The following is a 21,207-nucleotide window of genomic DNA, read 5'->3' as shown; positions in this document are numbered from 1 at the left end:
TATCGCTGTAGACATTTTAGTATGTTCAAAATTGTTGTTGATACTCCGCCAAGCTAAGTTTTAAAATTAAGCTATGTCGGTCAATGGTGTCGAAAGCCGCTTTAAAGTCTATGAAGAAGGTGTACATCTTCTGGTTTTGCCTTCTGTACTCTTTTGCTATAGCCACCAGCACGAAAATGCCGTCCACTGTGCTGTAACCTCTTCTAAACCCAGCTTGGTATTCGCTGAGCACACCATTTTTTCTTTTCTACCCAGTCATTAAGACGCGAAAGCACTATTGATGCGAACACCTTCATAGTCGAAGTAAGAAAGGATATCCCCCTATAGTTCGCTGCATCAGTGACATTGCCTTTTTTGTGTATCGGGTAAATAATGCTTTGCCGAAAACTTTTTGTGACATTCTCTGCATTCCAAATTGTGTTGAATACCTTCGTAAGACAACAAATAAAATTTTCTGGTGCATTTTTTAGGAATTCTGCTGGTATCCGGTCGATTTCGGGGGCATTACAGTTTTTGCTCTTGTTCACTGCTGCCTTGACTTCCCACTGCGATATTTCCTGGTCTAGCTCTCTATTTACGGTATGGCAGAGCAAAATAGTGCTGTATCGCTTGGCTGTCCTGTAGGAGTAGATTTTTAAAATGCTGCGCTAAGCTGTCCGGTTCAACTCTGATTTGCATGCTCCTGTTGATCCCATTCAACCTTCTGACAAACTCCCAGAAACCCTTGCTATCTTTAATATTATTTACTTCAAGCTCCATATTCCTATAGTGGTCGTACTTTTTTTTCTGCACATTGTTTTGAAGGCTGTGCTGGCTTCTTGGTACTCTCGCTTCTCATCCTCATTGCCTGTGTGAAGTGACCTTTGTCTCGCCCGATGGCATTCAGAGTCGAACCATGGCTGTTTTCTTGTATAGTGGGCGGGTTTTTGCATGCAGGCTGCCGCTATCTTTATCCAGTTTGTTAGGGTCTCAATATTAGGTGCTTCGTGTTGGCAGTTTTGCCGTTAGCTTTTCTGCTCGAGTTGGGCTCTGGACTGCTGGCGGTACCTATTGTTATATTGCAGTTTCGGGAGCAGTTTGTTGTCGTGTGGACTGGGTTGTGCGTGAAGGTCGATTTGTATCGCTAGCGGTAAGTGGTCCGAGAAAGCCGCTCGGGCACTACTTGCATATCTTCAATGCGATTATGCCACATGCCATTAATAAGTCCAGTCTATTGTGGACACCGCTTGGCCTCTTGTGAAGGTGTAACTTCCGTCCCCATCGCTTTGCGTTCTGCCGTTAAGGACCGTGAAGCTGTTGTCCTCGCACATCTCTATTACATTCTTGCCATTGGTGTCTACTTTAAGATCCTTTGCTGCCCGGATTAGCATTTCGAATTTTCCTGCGTGGTCTTTACTCACAGGGGTGCACTGATGTGTTCCTATTCTAGCATTAAGATCACCCACGACCATTACACTAGAACTCGTGGACTCTTGGATCATGTCGCATAGTTGATCATAATAGCCTTGCCAGCCATTGCAGTTGAGGTAGGTTGGTATTATTATGAGGTGTTCGTCCTCGTTTACGATTTGTATAGATTCTGCGCCACCGATGTCGTAAAAGCTGCAACATCCAGATGGGACTAAGTCTGTGTGGATGACTCTAAGTTGGCCAATACTTGCTCTTCCTCTAGCTGCCGTTCTTACGTCTGGCTCCCATGACAGAATATGATTTGGGAAGTTTTGGTCGACAAATGTTTCTTATAGGAAAAATATTTTATAATTATTTATAAATTTTAAAAATTGTCTAAAGATAAGCTTATTTGCTAAACCTGCGATGTTGTATGACAATATATTAATGTGTATGCGGTTTTGAGTGCGTATTTGCCGTTCTAGTTTTTTGATTCCCTGTCGCGTGTGAGTAATGTCGGTTTCATCCAATGCAGCGCCATAGAGTTTCTTTAGCATCGAGTTAGCTGGCTTTCCTTTGCAAGTGAGCTCTTGGGCGTTGTTAAAGGACACCCATTTGCCCTCTACACAGATCTGGTCATTTTTGAGGAAGGCCTTATGGTTCTTGTTTATGGAAACCAGCTCCTTTTTCAACTGCATTAGGGCCAGCATGTTTTCTTGCTGCTGTTGGCTAAGGTCTCTGTCAATATAGACTGAACTACCCGCTAGCTTTTTTCCATTTTTTAATACCTCATTTATCGCCGAAGCATTCTCCATTTCCACCAGCACTCCCATCTTATTGTTTCGTTGGTAGAGCACTCGGGTTTCTCGTACTGATGCGTTTGGGATCGCCATTTTACCCAGTATCAATTTTTCCACTCCCTCCTTTGTGGCATCTTCCTTCTCTAGGCCTTTGAAAATTAGGTTCCGGGCCTTGCTGTTTTGCTCCAGTCTGTTAAGCTCCTTTCGGTCCTGCTCTCTGTCGCTTTTTAATTGCTGGAAATTGCGCTTAAGAGTCTCATTCTCCGCTTTAAGAGTTTCGATCTGGTCGGACACTAAGTCTAATTGGGACTTTAACGTCCCTATATCCTCCTTTGATGCCAATTTGTCGAACCGTTGGCCCATTTGGTTTATGGCCTGCATCACGTCTCCCAGCGATATATCGGGTGATAGTGCACTCCTCTTCCGCTTTTCCTGCTGTCCTGCTCCATTAAGGGGCGTACCTGGGGGCATATTATGAAGTGCGGTACTTATTTGCGTCTGTTTTGCACCTGGAGTAGTCTTGTTTAGTGAAATTTTTGTGGTTCTACTCTTTTTTGTATGTTAAGCTTTTATATTTTTATTATTATTTTTTAATTTATTAATTTCAATTTATTATTTTGTTGACGCCTGAAAGTATGCTGTGGATAGTTTGTCTTACGTTACGGCATGCAGGCTCCGATCCGTGTTATGTTACAGCTTTGACAAGCTTTCAGCGCTTGGTGAAGTTGCGTTGCGTGTCTGGTCCACTCACGTCGCTGCAGCAGCTGATCAGTCCCACCTCTGGCTTTGTGTTTTCTCCCGCGTCAATTTTCACTCAAGAGGCACTTTTACCCACATTCCACGAGAATTTCCAGTTTTCAGCGTTTGCAACCTGTGTTTTTATTTGCTGATATACGTCCGTGGCCCTTCCGTATCGGTCTGGTATCAAATGCCTGGTTAGTGAGCCTCTTTATCTGTTGTGCATCAGCTGGCGTTCCGTGTTGTTGCTGGTGTCTCACAATCTGATCATGGGCCGGAGCACGTCACGAAGCACGTCTGAACGGTAGGCGGTACGGTACGGTCTTATTTCTAGTATATTTCTAGTCTTCCAAAATTAAAGCCTAGTACTCAGATCAAAAAACTGTTTGCCACCAAACAAATTTCATATATTCTTCGACCGGCCAGTGTGTGGCCAGAGGTGTGCACTGCATTCCGAACGGTTACACTGCTCAGACCGCTACTTGGTTTTGTTTAAAGTTAATAAAATGCACTTCTTCGGCTGGGGCTGCTCTTCCACAGGCATATCCTGGGCTTCCCAACATTTTATTGGCAAGTTAATGTGTCTGACTATCAGCATCAGCAGATGGCGACGCCTCCCGTGCCGGACACCGTGAATAAAAAATGTTTTGAAAACAATATTTGTTTTATATTTATGAAAATTAATAAAAATAATAAATTATAATATCCATATAATTGTCATTCATATAACAATGCATTAATTAGATTCTATTTGTCTTCATTATTAAAATATTTCATTTGGTTTTGTGTACTCTTATTGCAATTTTTGCCTCGTGTTTGCTGGCAAAATATATCAAATTGATATAATTTTCGAGGTGGGTCTAAACATACCACAAAAACAAGCAAATACTTCGGATACTTTTCCAGTATATACCGACCTTTTTTGTTGTTGATCTGCTGAGTATTGCCTTCCGTACAGAGCCTAGAAAACCGTTTTTGCCGTAAAATATTTCTTATCGGTTTCATACGAATATCAACCCTGATTCTGTTCGCGAGGTGTTTTTTCGATCTGAGTACTATGTTTTAAATATTAAATAACAGCTTAAATACCAAAAGTATTTTCGTGCCCCAATCCTAGTTTCTTTGCCTGATGAATTGTTGTCTGTCCTACAATAAGTTGTTAAAATTGTCAATTACATAAAGTTGCGACCGCTGAACTCTCGTCTGTTTAATGCAGTCTGTCAGGAAATGGGAGCAGATCATCGGCCACTTCTTTTTCATACAGAAGTACGATGGCTTTCTCGGGGAAAAGTTCTATCTCGGATTTACGAGCTTAAAAATGAGACCCAGGCGTTTTTAGAGGCCCAGGGTTCCGATTATGTTTCTGTGTTTAAAAAAGAAGAATGGGTGGCCAAACTTGCATATCTGTCGGACATTTTCACTCATTTAAATGAGCTGAACAGAAAAATGTAAGGCAGAAACTCCAATATTGTCGGACCTGCAACGTATGTACAGGGTACGAAATCCATTCTCGGATATCATTAACCTTGGAAACTTACCGATAAAGGAGCAGGAAGAATTCATGGAGTTAAAAAATGATCGGACATTAAAATTAAAATTTTCTGAAATTGAGCTAGCACATTTCTGGCTGTATATAAAAAATTAGTACCCACTGCTTTCAAAACGGGCTGTTGCGACTTACCATTTGCCACAACGTACTTATGAGAACTTGGATTTTCAACTCTCACTACAATCAAATCGAAAAAAGAGAACGCCTGAGAACGATAAATGAGGAGATGCGAGCAGCCCTATCTATGATTGCTCCAAATTTTGATCGCCTGTGCTCAGTTAAACAGGCTCACATTTCTCACTGAACATGTATAATATATGTACATTAAATATGTATTGGTATATTGATTCTATAAATATATAAAAATTAAATAAAAATTTCTTTTTTCTTTGGTGTACCTTCATAATTTCTGGATTTGATAGGTGTACCGTGAAGAAAAAAAGTTTGCGGAACACTGTACTAGATGATGGTCGGCGATGGTCGAAGGCAAGACCATATCTTCAATATTCTCAAAAATTATGAAAAACGAGAAGGAACGTGCGAGTCGCTTCTGGGGACGCGACTCTACTTATACCCGTACTCAGTCAATATATATATTTTTGAGCATATAATTTTTTAGAATTTTAGAATTAAAAAAAAAAAATTTTACACTACATTTTTTTGCTACATCTGTTATCTACATCTACATATATTATGTATATTCTACATCTAACAAGTAGATTAAACATGTACCATTTATATTCTACATCTCCTCCGCTAGGGGTTGCTTGCGCACTGAACGCGACAGAGTGTGCGAGCGGAGGAAAATGACTTGCGTTGTCGTTGTCAGGAGGGGGCAGGGGAAGCGACTGAAAATTAATTTCTTCATTCTGGCTATAATTATGATCCGATCTGATTCAAAATCGGCAGTCTGGTAGATATGGTCATTCTCTACGATACTGCGTTTTTAATTTTAGCTTATCTTTAAAAATGTGCCTGCCACCGATTTTCGTCCTTTGTGTGGGCGGAAGGGGGCGGGGCGAAATTTTGAAATACACTTGTAGCAGTGTGATATCACATGAGTGCGGAAACCAAACCGCTCAACAAGACAGACAGACAGACAGACAGACAGACAGACGGACAGACAGACATGGCTTTATCGACTCGGCTATTGATGCTGATCAAGAATATATATACTTTATGGGGTCGGAAACGTTTCCTTCTCTGCGTTACACACATCCACTTTTACCACAAATCTAATATACCCCTTAACTCTTTTTTGAGTACGGGTATAAAAATTAAATCAAATCATTTAGTAAATGATGGTCGGCGATGGTCGACGGCAAGACCATATCTTCAATATCCTCAAAAATTATGAAAACAAATTCAAATCACTCTGCCAGTGATGTGACAGTTCGTAGATAGTTGGGTCTGAGAGTACATGGGTGCACGACTTCAGTTGGGAAAAACGCATGTGGAATGGCCTGTGTCACAGTGACAACGAGAAGGAACGTGTGAGTCGCTTCTGGGGACGCGACTCTACTTATACCCGTACTCAGTCAGTTATACATTTTTGAGCTTATGATTTTTTAGAATTTTAGAAAAAAAAAAATTTACATTTTACATTTTTTTGCTACATCTGTTATCTACATCTACAATGTATATTTTACATCTAACATGTAGATTATAGATGTACCATTCATATTCTACATCTCCTCCGCTAGGGGTTGCTCGCGCACTGAACGCGGCAGAGTGTGCGAGCGAGAAGGAGAATGAGTTGCGTTTTCGTTGGCCGGAGGGGGAAGGGGAAGCAACTGAAAATGAATTTCTTCATTCTGGCTATAATTTGATCCGATCTGATTCAGATTCGGCAATCCGGTAGATATGGTCATTCTCTACGATACTGTTTTATCGTATCTTTAAAATTGTGGCTGCCACAGATTTTCGTCCTTTATGGGGTGGAGAAGGGTTCGAGGCGAAATTTTGAAATACACTAGTAGCAGTGTGATATCACATGAGTCAAGAAACAAAATTTGGTTCCTCTAGCTTTTATAGTCTCTGAGATCCAGGCGTCAAACAAGACGGACAGACGGACAGACAGACATGGCTCTATCGACTCGGCTATTGATGCTGATCAAGAATATATATACTTTATGGGGTCGGAAAATTTTCCTTCTCTGCGTTACACACATCCACTTTTACCACAAATCTAATATACCCCTTAACTCTTTTTTGAGTACGGGTATAAAAACACTTTTGACTGATGATAGTAATGATTATACAGTAAGACTTAAAAGAATATGTTTGGCATCCACAGAAATGCGATTATCCCCCAAAATCATGAGCAAAATATCATTGGGCATGCTGGGCTGAGCCCTATAAAACCCAGCTCATATGAAGTACTACTTTCTAGCCTGGCGTTTGAGTGTTGAGCTGAGTATATACATTACATTTATATTACAGTTGAAAAATTCCTTTGAAAACGATCTTGTAACAGAATAATGACCTGAAACTCAGAAAAGCTAGCTAGGAATTGGTTTTCATCGGAAAAGATCTACGCTTTCCCATGTCCACCTGTCTAACTGGAAATTAATTTCATCGAAATCTTACGGGACCAAATGCTTTGTAGCAACAGAAAATCCGTCCACCAGAGCAAAGTTTTAGCTGGCTCAAATCCTATTGAAGCGTTGGCAAAAGGTTAATGAACCATGTCCGGTCGGTGCATGTCCGCAATGAAAACCAAATTGATTAAAAACTAAATACTAAAGCTCAATAAACATGAAGAACATGAAATATTTTTTAATTTGTTTTTGTTTTTTTTTTCGTTTTCGGAAAAAAACTACTATTTCATTAAACATCTTATTTCATGGGTAAAAGATGGAGTTCAAATGTATGGATATTTCTTCCGTTTTCTCATTTCAGTCTATTTAAAAATGTATCAATTGTTAAATTTGGATAACTGGAAGTGTCCGAAAAAGATTTTTGAAAGTGATGAGCTGCTAAAAAAAAGCTGCCAACAACTGTCATCGACTTGTCTCATGGTAAGCTAGTATTTCCACTATTAGTGTGGGCACGCCGCATGCATCGTTATTATACCCGTACTCAAAAAAGAGTTAAGGGGTATATTAGATTTGTGGTAAAAGTGGATGTGTGTAACGCAGAGAAGGAAACGTTTCCGACCCCATAAAGTATATATATTCTTGATCAGCATCAATAGCCGAGTCGATATAGCCATGTCTGTCTGTCTGTCTGTCTGTCTGTCTGTCTGTCTGTCTGTCCGTCTTGATGAGCGCCTAGATCTCAGAGACTATAAGAGCTAGAGCAACCAAATGTTGTTTCCAGACTCATGTAATATCACACTGCTACAAGTGTATTTCAAAATTTCGCCCCGCCCCCTTCCGCCACCATAAAGGACGAAAATCTGTGGCACAATTTTAAAGATACGATAAAACTAAAAACGCAGTATCGTAGAAAATAACCATATCTACCAGATTGCCGAATCTGAATCAGATCGGATCATAATTATAGCCAGAATGAAGAAATGAATTTTCTGTTGGTTCCCTCTCCTTCTCCAGCGCTGCTGACGCTACTGATTATCTTTCTCGCTCGCACACTCTGCCGCGTTCAGTGCGCGAGCAACCCCTAGCGGAGGAGATGTAGAATCTAAATGGTATATGTAGAATATACATGTTAGATGTAGCATATACATAGTATATGTAAATGTAGATAACAGATGTAGCAAAAAAATGTAAAATGTAAAATTTTTTTTTTTTAATTCTAAATAATTATATGCTAAAAAATGTATATGCTGACTGAGTACGGGTATAAGTAGAGTCCCGTCCCCAGAAGCGACTCACACGTTCCTTCTCGTTTTTCTGTTAATTTACGCCCAGCATATCTGCTAAATTCTCGTTATCAATGAGGCATCCTTTGTCTAAAAATGCGTATGTTCGAATGATCTTGTTGTTTGGGCCCATAATTTCTACAGCCAAAACCTTGAACAGCAATTTTGGAGTGTTTGGCTTAATCGTATTTATCGTAGCCTCTTGCGGCTCAACTTTCTCTTCCTCTTTAGCAATTTCTGGGTGTAAAGACACATGGTGCTGCTTATTGCATCCATTTTTCTTACACTCGCGTTGGTATTTGCAAAATATCAGAGTGTGCCCCTTCCGAAGGCAACCATAACACAATCGTAAATCCTTAACGATTTTCTATTTTTCTTTTCCTTCAGCCTTTAAATATTGTTCACATTTATTTAAATAATGTTCACCCTGACAATAAAGACATTCCACTTTGTTCCGGATAGGTTCTTTTTTGGAAGAGCGTAAAATATAACTGTGGACATTTATATTCGCCCTTCGACTGTTACACGTTAATTGGGCCTGCAATCGTTGCTCTTGCTATACTTCTGGCCATATTGCTCAGCCAGTTGCTAAAGTTGTCTAAATTGGGATAGGGCTGTATTTGCGATGAATATTCAATCCATTGAATACGTTTACTAAGTGGCATCTTTCCTAACAAGCTTTCTATCAAAGATGGATTCTGTAAATGCTAAGTAGCATTAGCTGATTTAAAAAATATTACTAAATTATCTACTTTAGAAGCAAACACGACTAGCTTTTCTAGATTATTCTCTGTTACAGGTGCTATATACATTTGACTACTAATTAACATTTCTGGCCTTCCATATGTAAACTATAGTCGTTCTATAACAAACCCAACATTTACAGGATTAATTAATAGACCCTTAACTTCTTCTCTTGCGCCTCCCTTCAGACTCTTTTGCACCCTCAACAGGTTCTCCAAATTTGTATACCTATATGCATTCGATTATTCCCAAAACATTGTTGAGAATACGGGTTGCCATCAAATTCTGGTCAATTTTCGTGGGTTTATATTTCGGGAGTGCTAATTTTCATTCAAATTACCATTAATGTCACCATGCAAATTGTCTCCACCAACATTATCAAACCTACCAATATTTCCGAGATTCTGTGCGAATCCAATAGCGCCAGGATTATGTGCGCCTCCAGCAGCGCCTCCAATAGCGGATCCAATTTCATTTTTGCACATGTACATCAATCGCTTCGATTTTCCTGACCATCAATTCGGCCATTTAATTGATCTTTCATGCTAGCCTGTTCTGCTTTTATGCTTTTCATCATATCCATTAAATCTCGGAAGATGTCATTTTTCGAATCCTTTTCTTTTGGTTCCACCATTGTAATCTCCTTGTCGGAATCCATATTGTCCTCTGAGTTTGATCCATGTTTGATCTGCGCGTATGTGTTAATTTCACAACTTTTCAAAGTGTGCACGGCTTCGTACGTGCATGTATTTGTGAATTTTACCACTTCGGGAAATTGCTCTTCGACGGTCAAAGTTACAAATTTAATAAAGATTTTGCCACTCCGTGTGGCAAATAACACTACTCGACAAAATCGAACTTTTTTTTCCCCAAGGATCCAAACCGACTTTTCTGATAGATATGGGGATTTAAAATTTTTTAAAGAATTATGGTTTTTTTCTATGGCAGAACTTTTTTTTGAAGAATTTTTGAAGTCTGGTATTTTTTTTTTAGCTTTTTTCAGAGGTAGCGATAGTTTTTTTCACATAACTTTAGTATCTTACGTCTGGTTGTAAAGAACTTTGCTATTTTGAAAAGATAATTAAAACAGCTAGAAGTTAAGCCCAAACACTTTGTGATTACAGCTTACCGTCTGGGAAATATAAAGCATTGAAATGCAAAAATGATGATTTTTGTGCGGTATTTTTTACGAAATTTTGACTTTGAAAACTAAGAAAAAAAAAAAAAAAAATTATATCTTGTGTCCTCTATTTTTTTTTTTTTGAGGGGGGTTAATTTGGGGTTTTTTAAGGTATCGCTCATTAAAATCTATGGAGAGACTTTGGAGCTAAAATTCGTTAACCAAACCTAAAATATGGAAAAAATGCACAAAAAATACCTTTTTGAAGGCGGCGGGCCCAACTGCCAACAATGGGAACAAAGCAAACGAAAAAGGGTTGTACATTTGGTACCTGTCCGCGTTCCTTTGGTATGAAAAGTTGTTGATAGTTTTACTATTCTCAGTTTACAGAGAAGTTAGCCATTGTTTGATATGTTTCCTTCATATTCTCAACAAGTGCAGGTCCATAAAAATAGACGGTCTTTTCGTTGTGCCCATTATGTAGTCAATTTCTAAGCATTTACAAACTTTTTATTTTTTACTGCTTGTTTCATAAAATAATTTAATTTTTTTGGCTGTCTTCCTTTGTCACTCCAATCAGATTCCCTTTGAGGGTCCACACACCTTAGTACGCATCATGTTTTCATTCCATAGTTCTTGCTTGAAGAACCTTTAATTGTCCCGTGGCAAATCATCACATGTCCTCCTGGTTCGTCAGAAAAAATTCAAGTGGGTGTGGAAATGGATGCTTTTCGGGACATGGCCAAGGCTCCAATTTTGACACCATTCCTTCAATATTAACGTGATCAGCACTTTTGCCAGAAAAAATATCTTCAAATCCATCATCGGTTTAGTTTTTCAGCGAAGATCCAAATCCTCAAATCCTAACATCGTTCAATTGACCTTCCTTAACCAGTGCCCTTGAACAAAATTTCCTCACTTAAAGTCCCAGCTTAATGTGTGTAAGGTGAAATAACGTCTTCAAACTTCACGAGAGCTGCATTCTTTACATTGTAATTTTCCAAAGTATGTTCCCCCCGTTTTGGCCAATCATTTTGTTAAATAATGCTGTTCCCTAGCTCTACTATCCCATAGGCACAGGAAGCAGCAGTGTTTTGTGTAACCACCTTGCAATCCCGTTAACATGGCTACAACCTTCAAGTCACACGCGACCTTCCACTGGTGTTCTTTATATTTTATGTTTACAAACAACTTAGCCATTGTTTGATATGTTTCCTTCATATTAACAGCATGGGCGATAAGAACAGACGGCTTTTGGTTTCCATTATGTAGCAAAACAGCCTTTAAACTTTCCTTACTGCTGTCAACAAATAACCTCCAATCTTTTGGGTCGTACGCTTCACCAAGTTGCTTGAAGAGTCCGAAAATTTTGGCACCTTCCTTCAATAAACGTGCAGCCTTTAAAAAAGATCCAAGCAGCTCGGATTTATTTTTAGGAAGATCCAGGATCCTCACCAAATCGTTCAATTGTTCCTGTGAAATAGGATTGCAAAATTTCCATTCTCCTGAATAGTTATTGCTTGAATCCGTTGTTCCATTCGACGAGGAAGATACCTCTCCTTTTTGGCGTTTTAGGGGCGGTATTTCCTCGGAAGGAGCAGGAAGGGTAAAGCCGAAGCCAGATTGTTTGGGTAAACTATTTTCAAGTGTTTCCCAATTCCAGTTTTCTTTACTGAACAAAAGAAACATTCGGCGCCGTGAATATCTGTTTATTTCCACATCATTGGACTACCAAAGTTAAATTGTTTTCTAAAAAAATTTTAAGAAAAATAATGTTTAGAATTTTGGGAAAAGTTAATAGTTTTGTGGATTAGAGTTACTTACTTTTCGTCGTAATCATATGCTGTTAAATTCAATCTACACATTTGACATATACAGCTTGGTGCCCACTCTTCAACAAAACTTTCGGGTTTGATTTTAAAGTTTTCTTCATACTGTTTTTGGAGGTTTCGGTAAAAGCGATTTTTATTTCGTTGATCATCATGTACTTACCACATATGTAGCAAAATGAGTCTGCTTGGAAAGCACATGCAAATGATCGGCCAGAGGTATCCATGACAATTGATTTTAATTAATTGCAAGATGTTTTGGTAAACACACGATCGTATTCTGAGGGAAGTCAAAACTACACTAAGGCACAGACATTATAGGCACAGAGTTATATATCCATGACTATGAATAGGTAGACGCGACGAGATCCAATTTTTGTGGACCTGCACTTGTGAGAATATAAAGGAAATATTTGACCTGAATAGGTATCCTACCTCTGATAACGAAAAAAGTAACTGTCAACAACTTTTCATACCAAAGGAACGCGAACAGGTACCAAATGTACAACCCTTTTTCGTTTGCTTTGTTCCCAATTGGCAGTTGGGCCCGCCGCCTTCAAAAAGGTATTTTTTGTGCATTTTTTCCATATTTTAGGTTTGGTTAACGAATTTTAGCTCCAAAGTCTCTCCATAGATTTTAATGAGCGATACCTTAAACGACGCCAAATTAACGCACCTATACACAAAAAAATAGAGGACACAAGATATAATTTTTTTTCGACTTTTCCTGAGTTTTCAAAGTCAAAATTTCGTAAAAAATACCGCACAAAAATCATCATTTTTGCATTTCAATGCTTTATATTTCCCAGACGGTAAGCTGTAATCACAAAGTGTTTGGGCTTAACTTCTAGCTGTTTTAATTATCTTTTCAAAATAGCATACACCCTAGTACTAAAGTTATGTGAAAAAAACTATCGCTACCTCTGAAAAAAGCTAAAAAAAAAATACCAGATTAAAAAAATTCTGCAAAAAAAAGTTCTGCCATAGAAAAAAAAAAAAATATCATCAAACCATTTCTAAGCCCCAAATCTTTAATAAAAAGTTGGTTTTGTTCCTTGAGGAAAAATCGTGTTGAGTAGTGTAATCAACAACACGAAATAGAATCTTTATGCTTCGAAATACATTTATTTATGCAAGCACAACAGTTATGATTTATTAAATTGTGTTGTCATGCTGCCGTTTTTTTTTTACTCTCCTCTTCGTCCCAATATTTTTCTTGTTTTTCAGAAATATCGATAGCAGGCCGATAAGTTTAGGGGTAGGAGCATGGTGACCGTTTGAAATTTAAAATTTTAATTTTAATTATTTTAACCAGCAACAATTATTGTGACACATTTCTGTGAATACACGCAGGTAAGTATTTTTACCATATTCGTATGACATCAAGCTTTCGAAACAAAAAAGAAAGTTTGCATCAGGTTACTTGGCGTAGTTTATTTGCGGACATTTTGTAAAACAGGGGTTCGGAGTAATGTGATCCACTTGTTTCGGGGAACTGAGACATTTGAAAAGGTAATTTATTCAAATTTAAAATTTTTATTGTTTAATGTTTCTTTATGATTGTTTATGCAAAATGTTTTGAAACTGCAATCGCCCATCCATTTGAAATATGCGGATATGACCACAAGTTATTGGAATTGCAGATTGATTTTCAATATTTTTTAATTTTCTTCTTATTGATTAACAACTATTTTGCCAATCAGAAATATAAATAAACCTTTCGTAACAAAAATTATATTTATTTAATTTAAGAAAGTGGCTCACAATTCCCCGAAGTTTTTATTAGCTTGAGATAAGAGGCATTTTTTTTTTCATCTAATTTAGATATATTCGATCAAACTATTGTGACTAAACATCCCGCCTTGAAATTCAAAGGAAAACTTGATTTTATGGTTAACTGTTGAGCATATAAGAAACGAGAAGGAACGTGTGAGTCGCTTCTGGGGACGCGACTCTACTTATACCCGTACTCAGTCAGTATATACATTTTTGAGCATACGAATTTTTAGAATTAAAAAAAAAAAATTTTACATTTTTACCTTTTTTTTGCTACAGTTATCTACATATTGTATATATTGTATATGTACAATGTATATTCTAAATCTAACATGTACAATCTACGTACATGCACCATTTAGATTGTACATGTACCATTTAGATTCTACATCTCCTCCGCTAGGGGTTGCTCGCGCACTAAACGCGGCAGAGTGTGCGAGCGAGAAAGAGAAGCAAAGAAGAAGCGGGCGAAGCAACTGAAAATGCATTTCTTCATTCTGGCTATAATTATGATCCGATCTGATTCAGATTCGGCAGTCTGGTAGATATGGTCATTCTCTACGATACTGCGCTTTCAATTTTATCGTATCTTTAAAAATGTGCCTGCCACAGATTTTCATCCTTTGTGTTTCCTTATCTGCGTTACACACATCCACTTTTACCACAAATCTAATATACCCCTTAACTCCTTTTTGAGTACGGGTATAAAAAGACCCAAAATACCCCGACTTCCCCTACTATTTCATTGAACACAACTGTATGTAAGTACATACACTACTGGTCAAAATAATAAGTACAGAGGTATGTTAGTTTGTTATTAAATATCTCTTATGTTTTTGAAATCATGGCTGCCAACTGTTTATATTTTAAAAGTTTACAGTGTTGCAAAGCATTTAAATTCAAAATGAAAGTGGGGAACCCCACCTATTCAATTCTAAGCTCAACTTTGTGATAATAAGTACACTTGTGAAATTTATAATTTTTTAAGGATTTTATCAGGATTTGGACCAAGTTTTTTTTGTTGATTCCTCGCATATTTAAGTACATGACGTTAACGAAAAATTCTTTAGATGGGCCGAAAAAAGCAATACAAAAAAAAGCGAAGAAGAAAACAAGATTGCCATAAATCTTCAAAAAGAAGGGAAAAGTCTTCGGAATATTGCCAAAAGTCTTGGACGATCGGTTTGTTTTGTGCCTTAAAATCAAAAGTGCTAGCTGAAAATCGAGGACGGAAGAAAAAATCTTCACCAACAATGTACAGCCGCATCGTGCGTCTTGCAAAAAAAGAACGCGCTCATGTCTTTCAAGGCCATTTCCGCTGAAATTGGAAATGTAATATAATCTCAATATGCAGACTTACCAGGACGTATAGCCCGAAAAGTTCCCTTACTCCGAGGAAAAAGTTTTCAGACGAGGAAACAGTTTTCTGAAAATCGTTTAGCATTGTCTGGGCCAGATGGGTCTAAAAAGTGGAATAACATATTATGGAGCGACGAAACAAAAATAAATCCTTTTGGTAATGACTCCAGGAGATATTTACGACGCCCCAAAGGTGGTCTGGGGCTGTTTTTCTTGGCATGGCGTTGGACCGATACATCGCATAACTGATAATATGACCAAATTTGGACATAAAAACATTTTGACTGACATTATGCAACCATATGCTGAGGAAAACATGCCCTTGAGATGGGTCTTTCAACAGGACAATGACCCAAAACACACATCAAAGCTGGTCAAGGATTGGCTCACAGAAAACAAGATCAACGTTATGAATTGGCCAAGTCAGTCTCTTGACTTAAACCCTATTGAAAACTGATGGGGAGATTTAAAACGTCGAATTGGCGAATTCCTGTGGAGACTTGCAGCAAACTTATTGCCAGTATGCCAAAAAGAATCGCCAAAGTGATACAAAATAAGGGTGGCCATACCGGATACTGACATAGGATTATAAATAATAAAAAAAACGAGAAGGAACGTGTGAGTCGCTTCTGGGGACGCGACTCTACTTATACCCGTACTCAGTCAGTATATACATTTTTGAGCATGATTTTTTAGAATTTTAGAATTAAAAAAAAAATTTTACATTTTACATTTTTTTGCTACATTTGTTATCTATATCTCATCTAAAATGTCTATTCTACATCTAACATGTAGATTGTACATGTACCATTTAGATTCTACATCTCCTCCGCTAGGGGTTGCTCGCGCACTGAACGCGGCAGAGTGTGCGAGCGAGAAGGAAAATGAGTTGCGTTGTCTGGAACGGGAGGGGGAGGGGAAGCAACTGAAAATGAATTTCTTCATTCTGGCTATAATTATGATCCGATTTAATTCAGATTCGGCAATCTGGTAGATATGGGCGTTTTATCGTATCTTTAAAACTGTGCCTGCCACAGATTTTCGTCCTTTGTGTGGGCGGAAGGGGGCGGGGCGAAATTTTGAAATACACTTGTAGCAGTGTGATATCACATGAGTCTGGAAACCAAATTTGGTTTCTCTAGCTCTTATAGTCTCTGAGATCCAGGCGCTCATCAAGACGGACGGACGGACAGACGGACATGGCTATATAGACTCGGCTATTGATGCTGATCAAGAATATATATACTTTATGGGGTCGGAAACGTTTCCTTCTCTGCGTTGCACACATCCACTTTTACCACAAATCTAATATACCCCTTAACTCTTTTTTGAGTACGGGTATAAAAAAATGAAAAATTTAGATACGCTTTAAGTTTTTGGCTTTGTAGACTTGCTGTACTTATTATATTGACCACCCCTTGTTTATGGTTTTTAGATCAAATTGATCAGAAACTATATATTTGAAGCGAAAATTGCTTATGTTCAATTTTTTTATATTCTATTGTAGGTTAGTAATCTAAAAGTTAAATGGATTTTTTCTTTATGTTTTTTAAAAAAGTTTTACGTGACGTGAAAGAAAGCTCATGAGCGTGTACTTATTATTTTACCAGTAGTGTACGTATATCAGCGCAAGGGGGCAAGCCCCTGCGCAATCGCTTTGCTCGAGCGCCAAAAACCCCCGGCTCGCTCGCTCACACAACCATTCTTCTCATCACTGCGTTATATTAACACATCATAATTTTTCATTGATACTGAAAGGGATGATAAAATACGAAATGCTTGGGAAAAAATGTATACCATTGATACTGTCATCCGTGTAACGTTATTAGAAGTAGTTATTATTATTATATCCGGCCGGCATTTTATTTTCTGTGCCTCCTCTTCCTCTTTCTCTAACAGTCTCATAAAGTTTGTTTTTTAAATAAGTAATTTTTTAATACATTTTAAACCTGTTTGACTTTTTATAGATATGGGTTGCGAAGACAAGGAAAATGTTGTCAGAGCTACGAACTGCCAGCAAAATATTTGAATTGAATTGAAAACGAAAAAGAGTGTGAGTCGCTGGGGACACTCAGTTATATTCATATGTTAATTTTTGAACTTATGAGTTCTTAGAATTTTAGAATTAAAATTTGTTTGCTACATCTGTTATCTACACCTACTAAGTACATTCTACATCTACATGTACCATTTAGATTCTACATCTCCTCCGCTAGAGGGCGCTCGCGTACATAACGAGGCAGAGTCTGCGAGCGAGAAAGAGAATGAGTAGCGGGTCTCTTGCTGTAGGTGGCGGGGGAAGCAACTGAAAACTTATTTCTTCATTCCGGCTATAATTATGATCTGATCTGATTCAGTTCGTATCTTTGAAATTGTGCCTGCCACAGATTTTCGTCCTTTGTGGGGTGGAGAAGGGTTCGAGGCGAAATTTTGAAATACACTAGTAGCAGTGTGATATCACATGAGTCTGGAAACAAAATTTGGTTGCTCTAGCTTTTATAGTCTCTGAGATCCAAGGGACAAACAAGACGGACGGACAGACGGACAGACAGACATGGCTCTATCGACTCGGCTATTGATGCTGATCAAGAGTATATATAATTTATGGGGTCGGAAACGTTTCCTTCTCTGCGTTACACACATCCACTTTTACCACATATCTAATACACCCCTTAACTCTTTTTGAGTACGGGTACGATACGACAAATTTAACAGTAAAGACGATATTCTTAAGTTATCGCTTGTATACAAAAATTCCTAAAACTACACAATTTTCTATTTTTTAGGTGTATTTATTTATTTTTTTTGGCATTAACCTTCACTGTTAAGCTAGAAAGTTGAAATTATGAATATTGGCTATTCATATCGTTAGTGAGTTTTTAATTCATTTTCTGACCGATGCGAACACGATTTCTCCGCGTCCAACATTCAAAATTTTCACTAAATCAAAGTTTCATAAATTTTTAAAGTAAAACTAGTAAAATTATTTTTGAGTTGTTTTGGTCAAACGGCTGCAAATAGACCGTTTATCCATAGATTCTAATGAGCAATACCTCAAACGACGCCCAGTTAATGCATCTATCTAAAACCAAAAATGTTGGCCAAGAATTATTTTTTTTAGACTTTTTCCTAATTTTTAAAGTCCAATTTTCGAAAAAAAAAAAAAAAATACCGCAAAAAATGATGAAATTTGAATTTGAGCTTAATATCTTTCTGGCGTTAAACTGCAGATACAAAAGGTATGGGTCAGATTTATAGCTGAGTTTTTCAGTTTTTCAGAACTGCAAAGTTCTATGCAACCAGATACTAAAGTTATGTGAAAAATAGAAGCACTACCTCTAAATAAAACCCAAGAAAAAAATACCAAATTTTAAAAATTCTTTGAAAAAAAATGACACTAAAAAAAAAATAATAAAGCACTACAAAAAAGGTTTAAATCCCGAAATATATCAGAAAAAGTAATTTTGGTTCACAGCCTAAATCAAAAGTTCAATTTTGTCGAGTAGTGTTATTGTTACTTAACAAATAAAATGTATCCACAGAATAATTGTATGGCAAGAATTTTCATTACTGAGAAGAAAGAAATTGTAATTATTTTCATGTTTTTTTTTTTCAAAAAACTATCTTACAACTTGTTGTAATAAATAAATAACAAATAAATAAATAATGTAATGATTGCAATGAAATAGGGTTTTAAACACACACTTTTGGACCAAATTTTAGATTTTTTTGATTTATTTTTATTTCTTGACGAACCTATTTGGAGAAAAGTACAAATTTCACATTCTTTGGCTATAATTAAAAAAAAAACAGCATGCAATTTGATGCACGCGTTGCCAAGATAGCCTTACACACAGATTGTTTTCTACAAATTTATAATATAGATTACAACTTAACTATAAGGTTAAGAGGTTAAAACGGCATTTCCGCCCAATGTGCACCGGTTAGAACAGCAACGTTCCAAACGGAGAAATTACAATTTGTTTACACTTTTTCTGAGTTTTTAAGTTAAGTATTTTCAAAAAAAAAAAATAATTTCAAATAATTCTCATACGGTAAGATGAAGCTATTGGTGTTACCTGAGTTTCCTAAACTATCCCATAGTTCCCGTAACTTTATATAATCTTTAAAAACAAAACCAATCACTTACATCATAGTCCGCTTCAAATTTGTCCACAATTTTTTTGACATTCAGTTTTGAATTTATGTCTTTACCCGGTTGAAGGTCTGCATAGTACACAATGTTGTCTCGACAATCCTTAACGATGGCCAGTATTAAATATTGTCCACAATCAGATACTGCAGATTGACTAAAACAAAACATAATTTACAATATTTTATATATATGTTATAATATATTAATATGCATACTTAGTTTTATGACTAAATTAATGAAAAAAAAAAGATTTGTAACTTTTGAGCCCAAGCTTGCAGTGTTCCAAGAGCAAAAAAAACACTGGCATCGATTTTTCAGAAAGACTTGGGTCTCCAAAAATCTATATTGAATTATAATGTTTACACCGAGTATCGGAATAGTTTAGGAATATATTATTTTTATGGTCAAAGTGGATGTGTATAACGCCTAGAAAGTAGCGTTTCCGACCCCATAAAGAATATGTATTCTCTATAAGCATTAATAGCCGAGTCGATAGTGCCATGTCTGTCTGTACGTCCGTCTGTTCGCCCGTCCGTCCGTCTTGTTGAGCGCCTATATCTCAGAGACTATAAAAGCTAGATCAATCAAATTCGGTATCGAGACTCCTGTGATATCATCACACTGTTAAATGTGTACATCAAAATTAGTGTACATTGTAGTACATTAAATTAACATGCTCGACTTTTATATTACGCCACTCTACTTGTACCCGTACTGAGTCAGTATATACATTTTTAAGTATATGATTTTATAAAATTTTAGAAATAAAAAAAAATTTTACATTTTACATTTTTTTGCTACATCTGCTATCTAAATCTACATCTACAATGTATATTCTACATCTAACATTTAGATTTTACATGTTCCATTAAGATACTACATCTCCTCCCCTAGGGGTTGCTCGCGCACTGAACGCGGCAGAGTGTGCGAGCGAAAAAGAGATAGGTAGCGGGTAACTGGCAGGAGGGGGCGGAAGAACCAACAGAAAATTAATTTCTTCATTCTGGCTATAATTATGATCCGATCTAATTCAGATTCGGCAATCTGGTAGATATGGGCATTCTCTACGATACTGCGTTTTTAGTTTTATCGTATCTTTAAAATTGTGCCTGCCACAGATTTTCGTCCTTTGTGGGGGCGGAAGGGGGCGGGGCGAAATTTTGAAATACACTTGTAGCAGTGTGATATCACATGAGCCTGGAAACCAAATTTGGGTGCCCTAGCTCTTATAGTCTTTGAGATCTAGGCGCTCAACAAGACCGACAGACAGACAGACAGACAGACAGACAGACAGACAGACGGACAAACGGACAAACAGACATGGCTATATCGACTCGGCAATTGATGCTGATTAAGAATATATATACTTTATGGGGTCGGAAACGTTTCCTTCTCTGCGTTACACACATCCCCTTTTACCACAAATCTAATATACCCCTTAACTCTTTTTTGAGTAAGGGAAAAAAAAAAAATTAAATTACATATATATTAATCAAATTGTAAAAGCACTGCGGTACCCTTCCTGCAAAACTTTTTAGAGTGTAAATGGAGTCACATCCTGCACAAAATATTAGGTAGGGATATTGTTAATGAACAAATAATGAATAATAAATAAGGAAATTATGGAATATTAGTAATGGAATGGTCATTAAATATAGAAAAAATATTACAGTACAAGGAAGATTTCGAGAAATCATATAAATGTATCAATAAGACGACATATATCTCAAACACAACAATAAATAAGCAGTCATTTATTTTGGTTTAAACAATAATAATAATAATAATAAACAATAATAAACAACAATAGTAGACATTTATAACCGTATTTTGACCAAACTTAAAAATTTAATAGATAAACATTCATTAAATATAATAGTCCCAAACTGCATTAACAAGCCCATAATTTTCATTATGCTAGAAG

The 21,207-nt window shown here is 37.1% G+C and overlaps 1 protein-coding gene across 1 annotated transcript in view; it reads right to left on the bottom strand.

Moving 5' to 3' along the window:
- The window catches only part of LOC111078216 (prolyl endopeptidase), an 87,907-nt gene that overhangs the window by 39,749 nt on the left and 26,951 nt on the right, over window positions 1-21,207 (bottom strand). The window contains exon 4 of the mRNA XM_022372791.2: window positions 19,278-19,437. Coding sequence (XP_022228483.1) covers window positions 19,278-19,437 — 160 coding nt within the window. The remainder of the gene's footprint in view (window positions 1-19,277; window positions 19,438-21,207) is intronic.

This window comes from Drosophila obscura, unplaced genomic scaffold (genome assembly GCF_018151105.1).
Source record: "Drosophila obscura isolate BZ-5 IFL unplaced genomic scaffold, ASM1815110v1 contig_31, whole genome shotgun sequence".
Taxonomy (NCBI): Eukaryota; Metazoa; Arthropoda; class Insecta; order Diptera; family Drosophilidae; genus Drosophila; species Drosophila obscura.
This window is presented reverse-complemented; position numbering and strand designations above follow the sequence as displayed.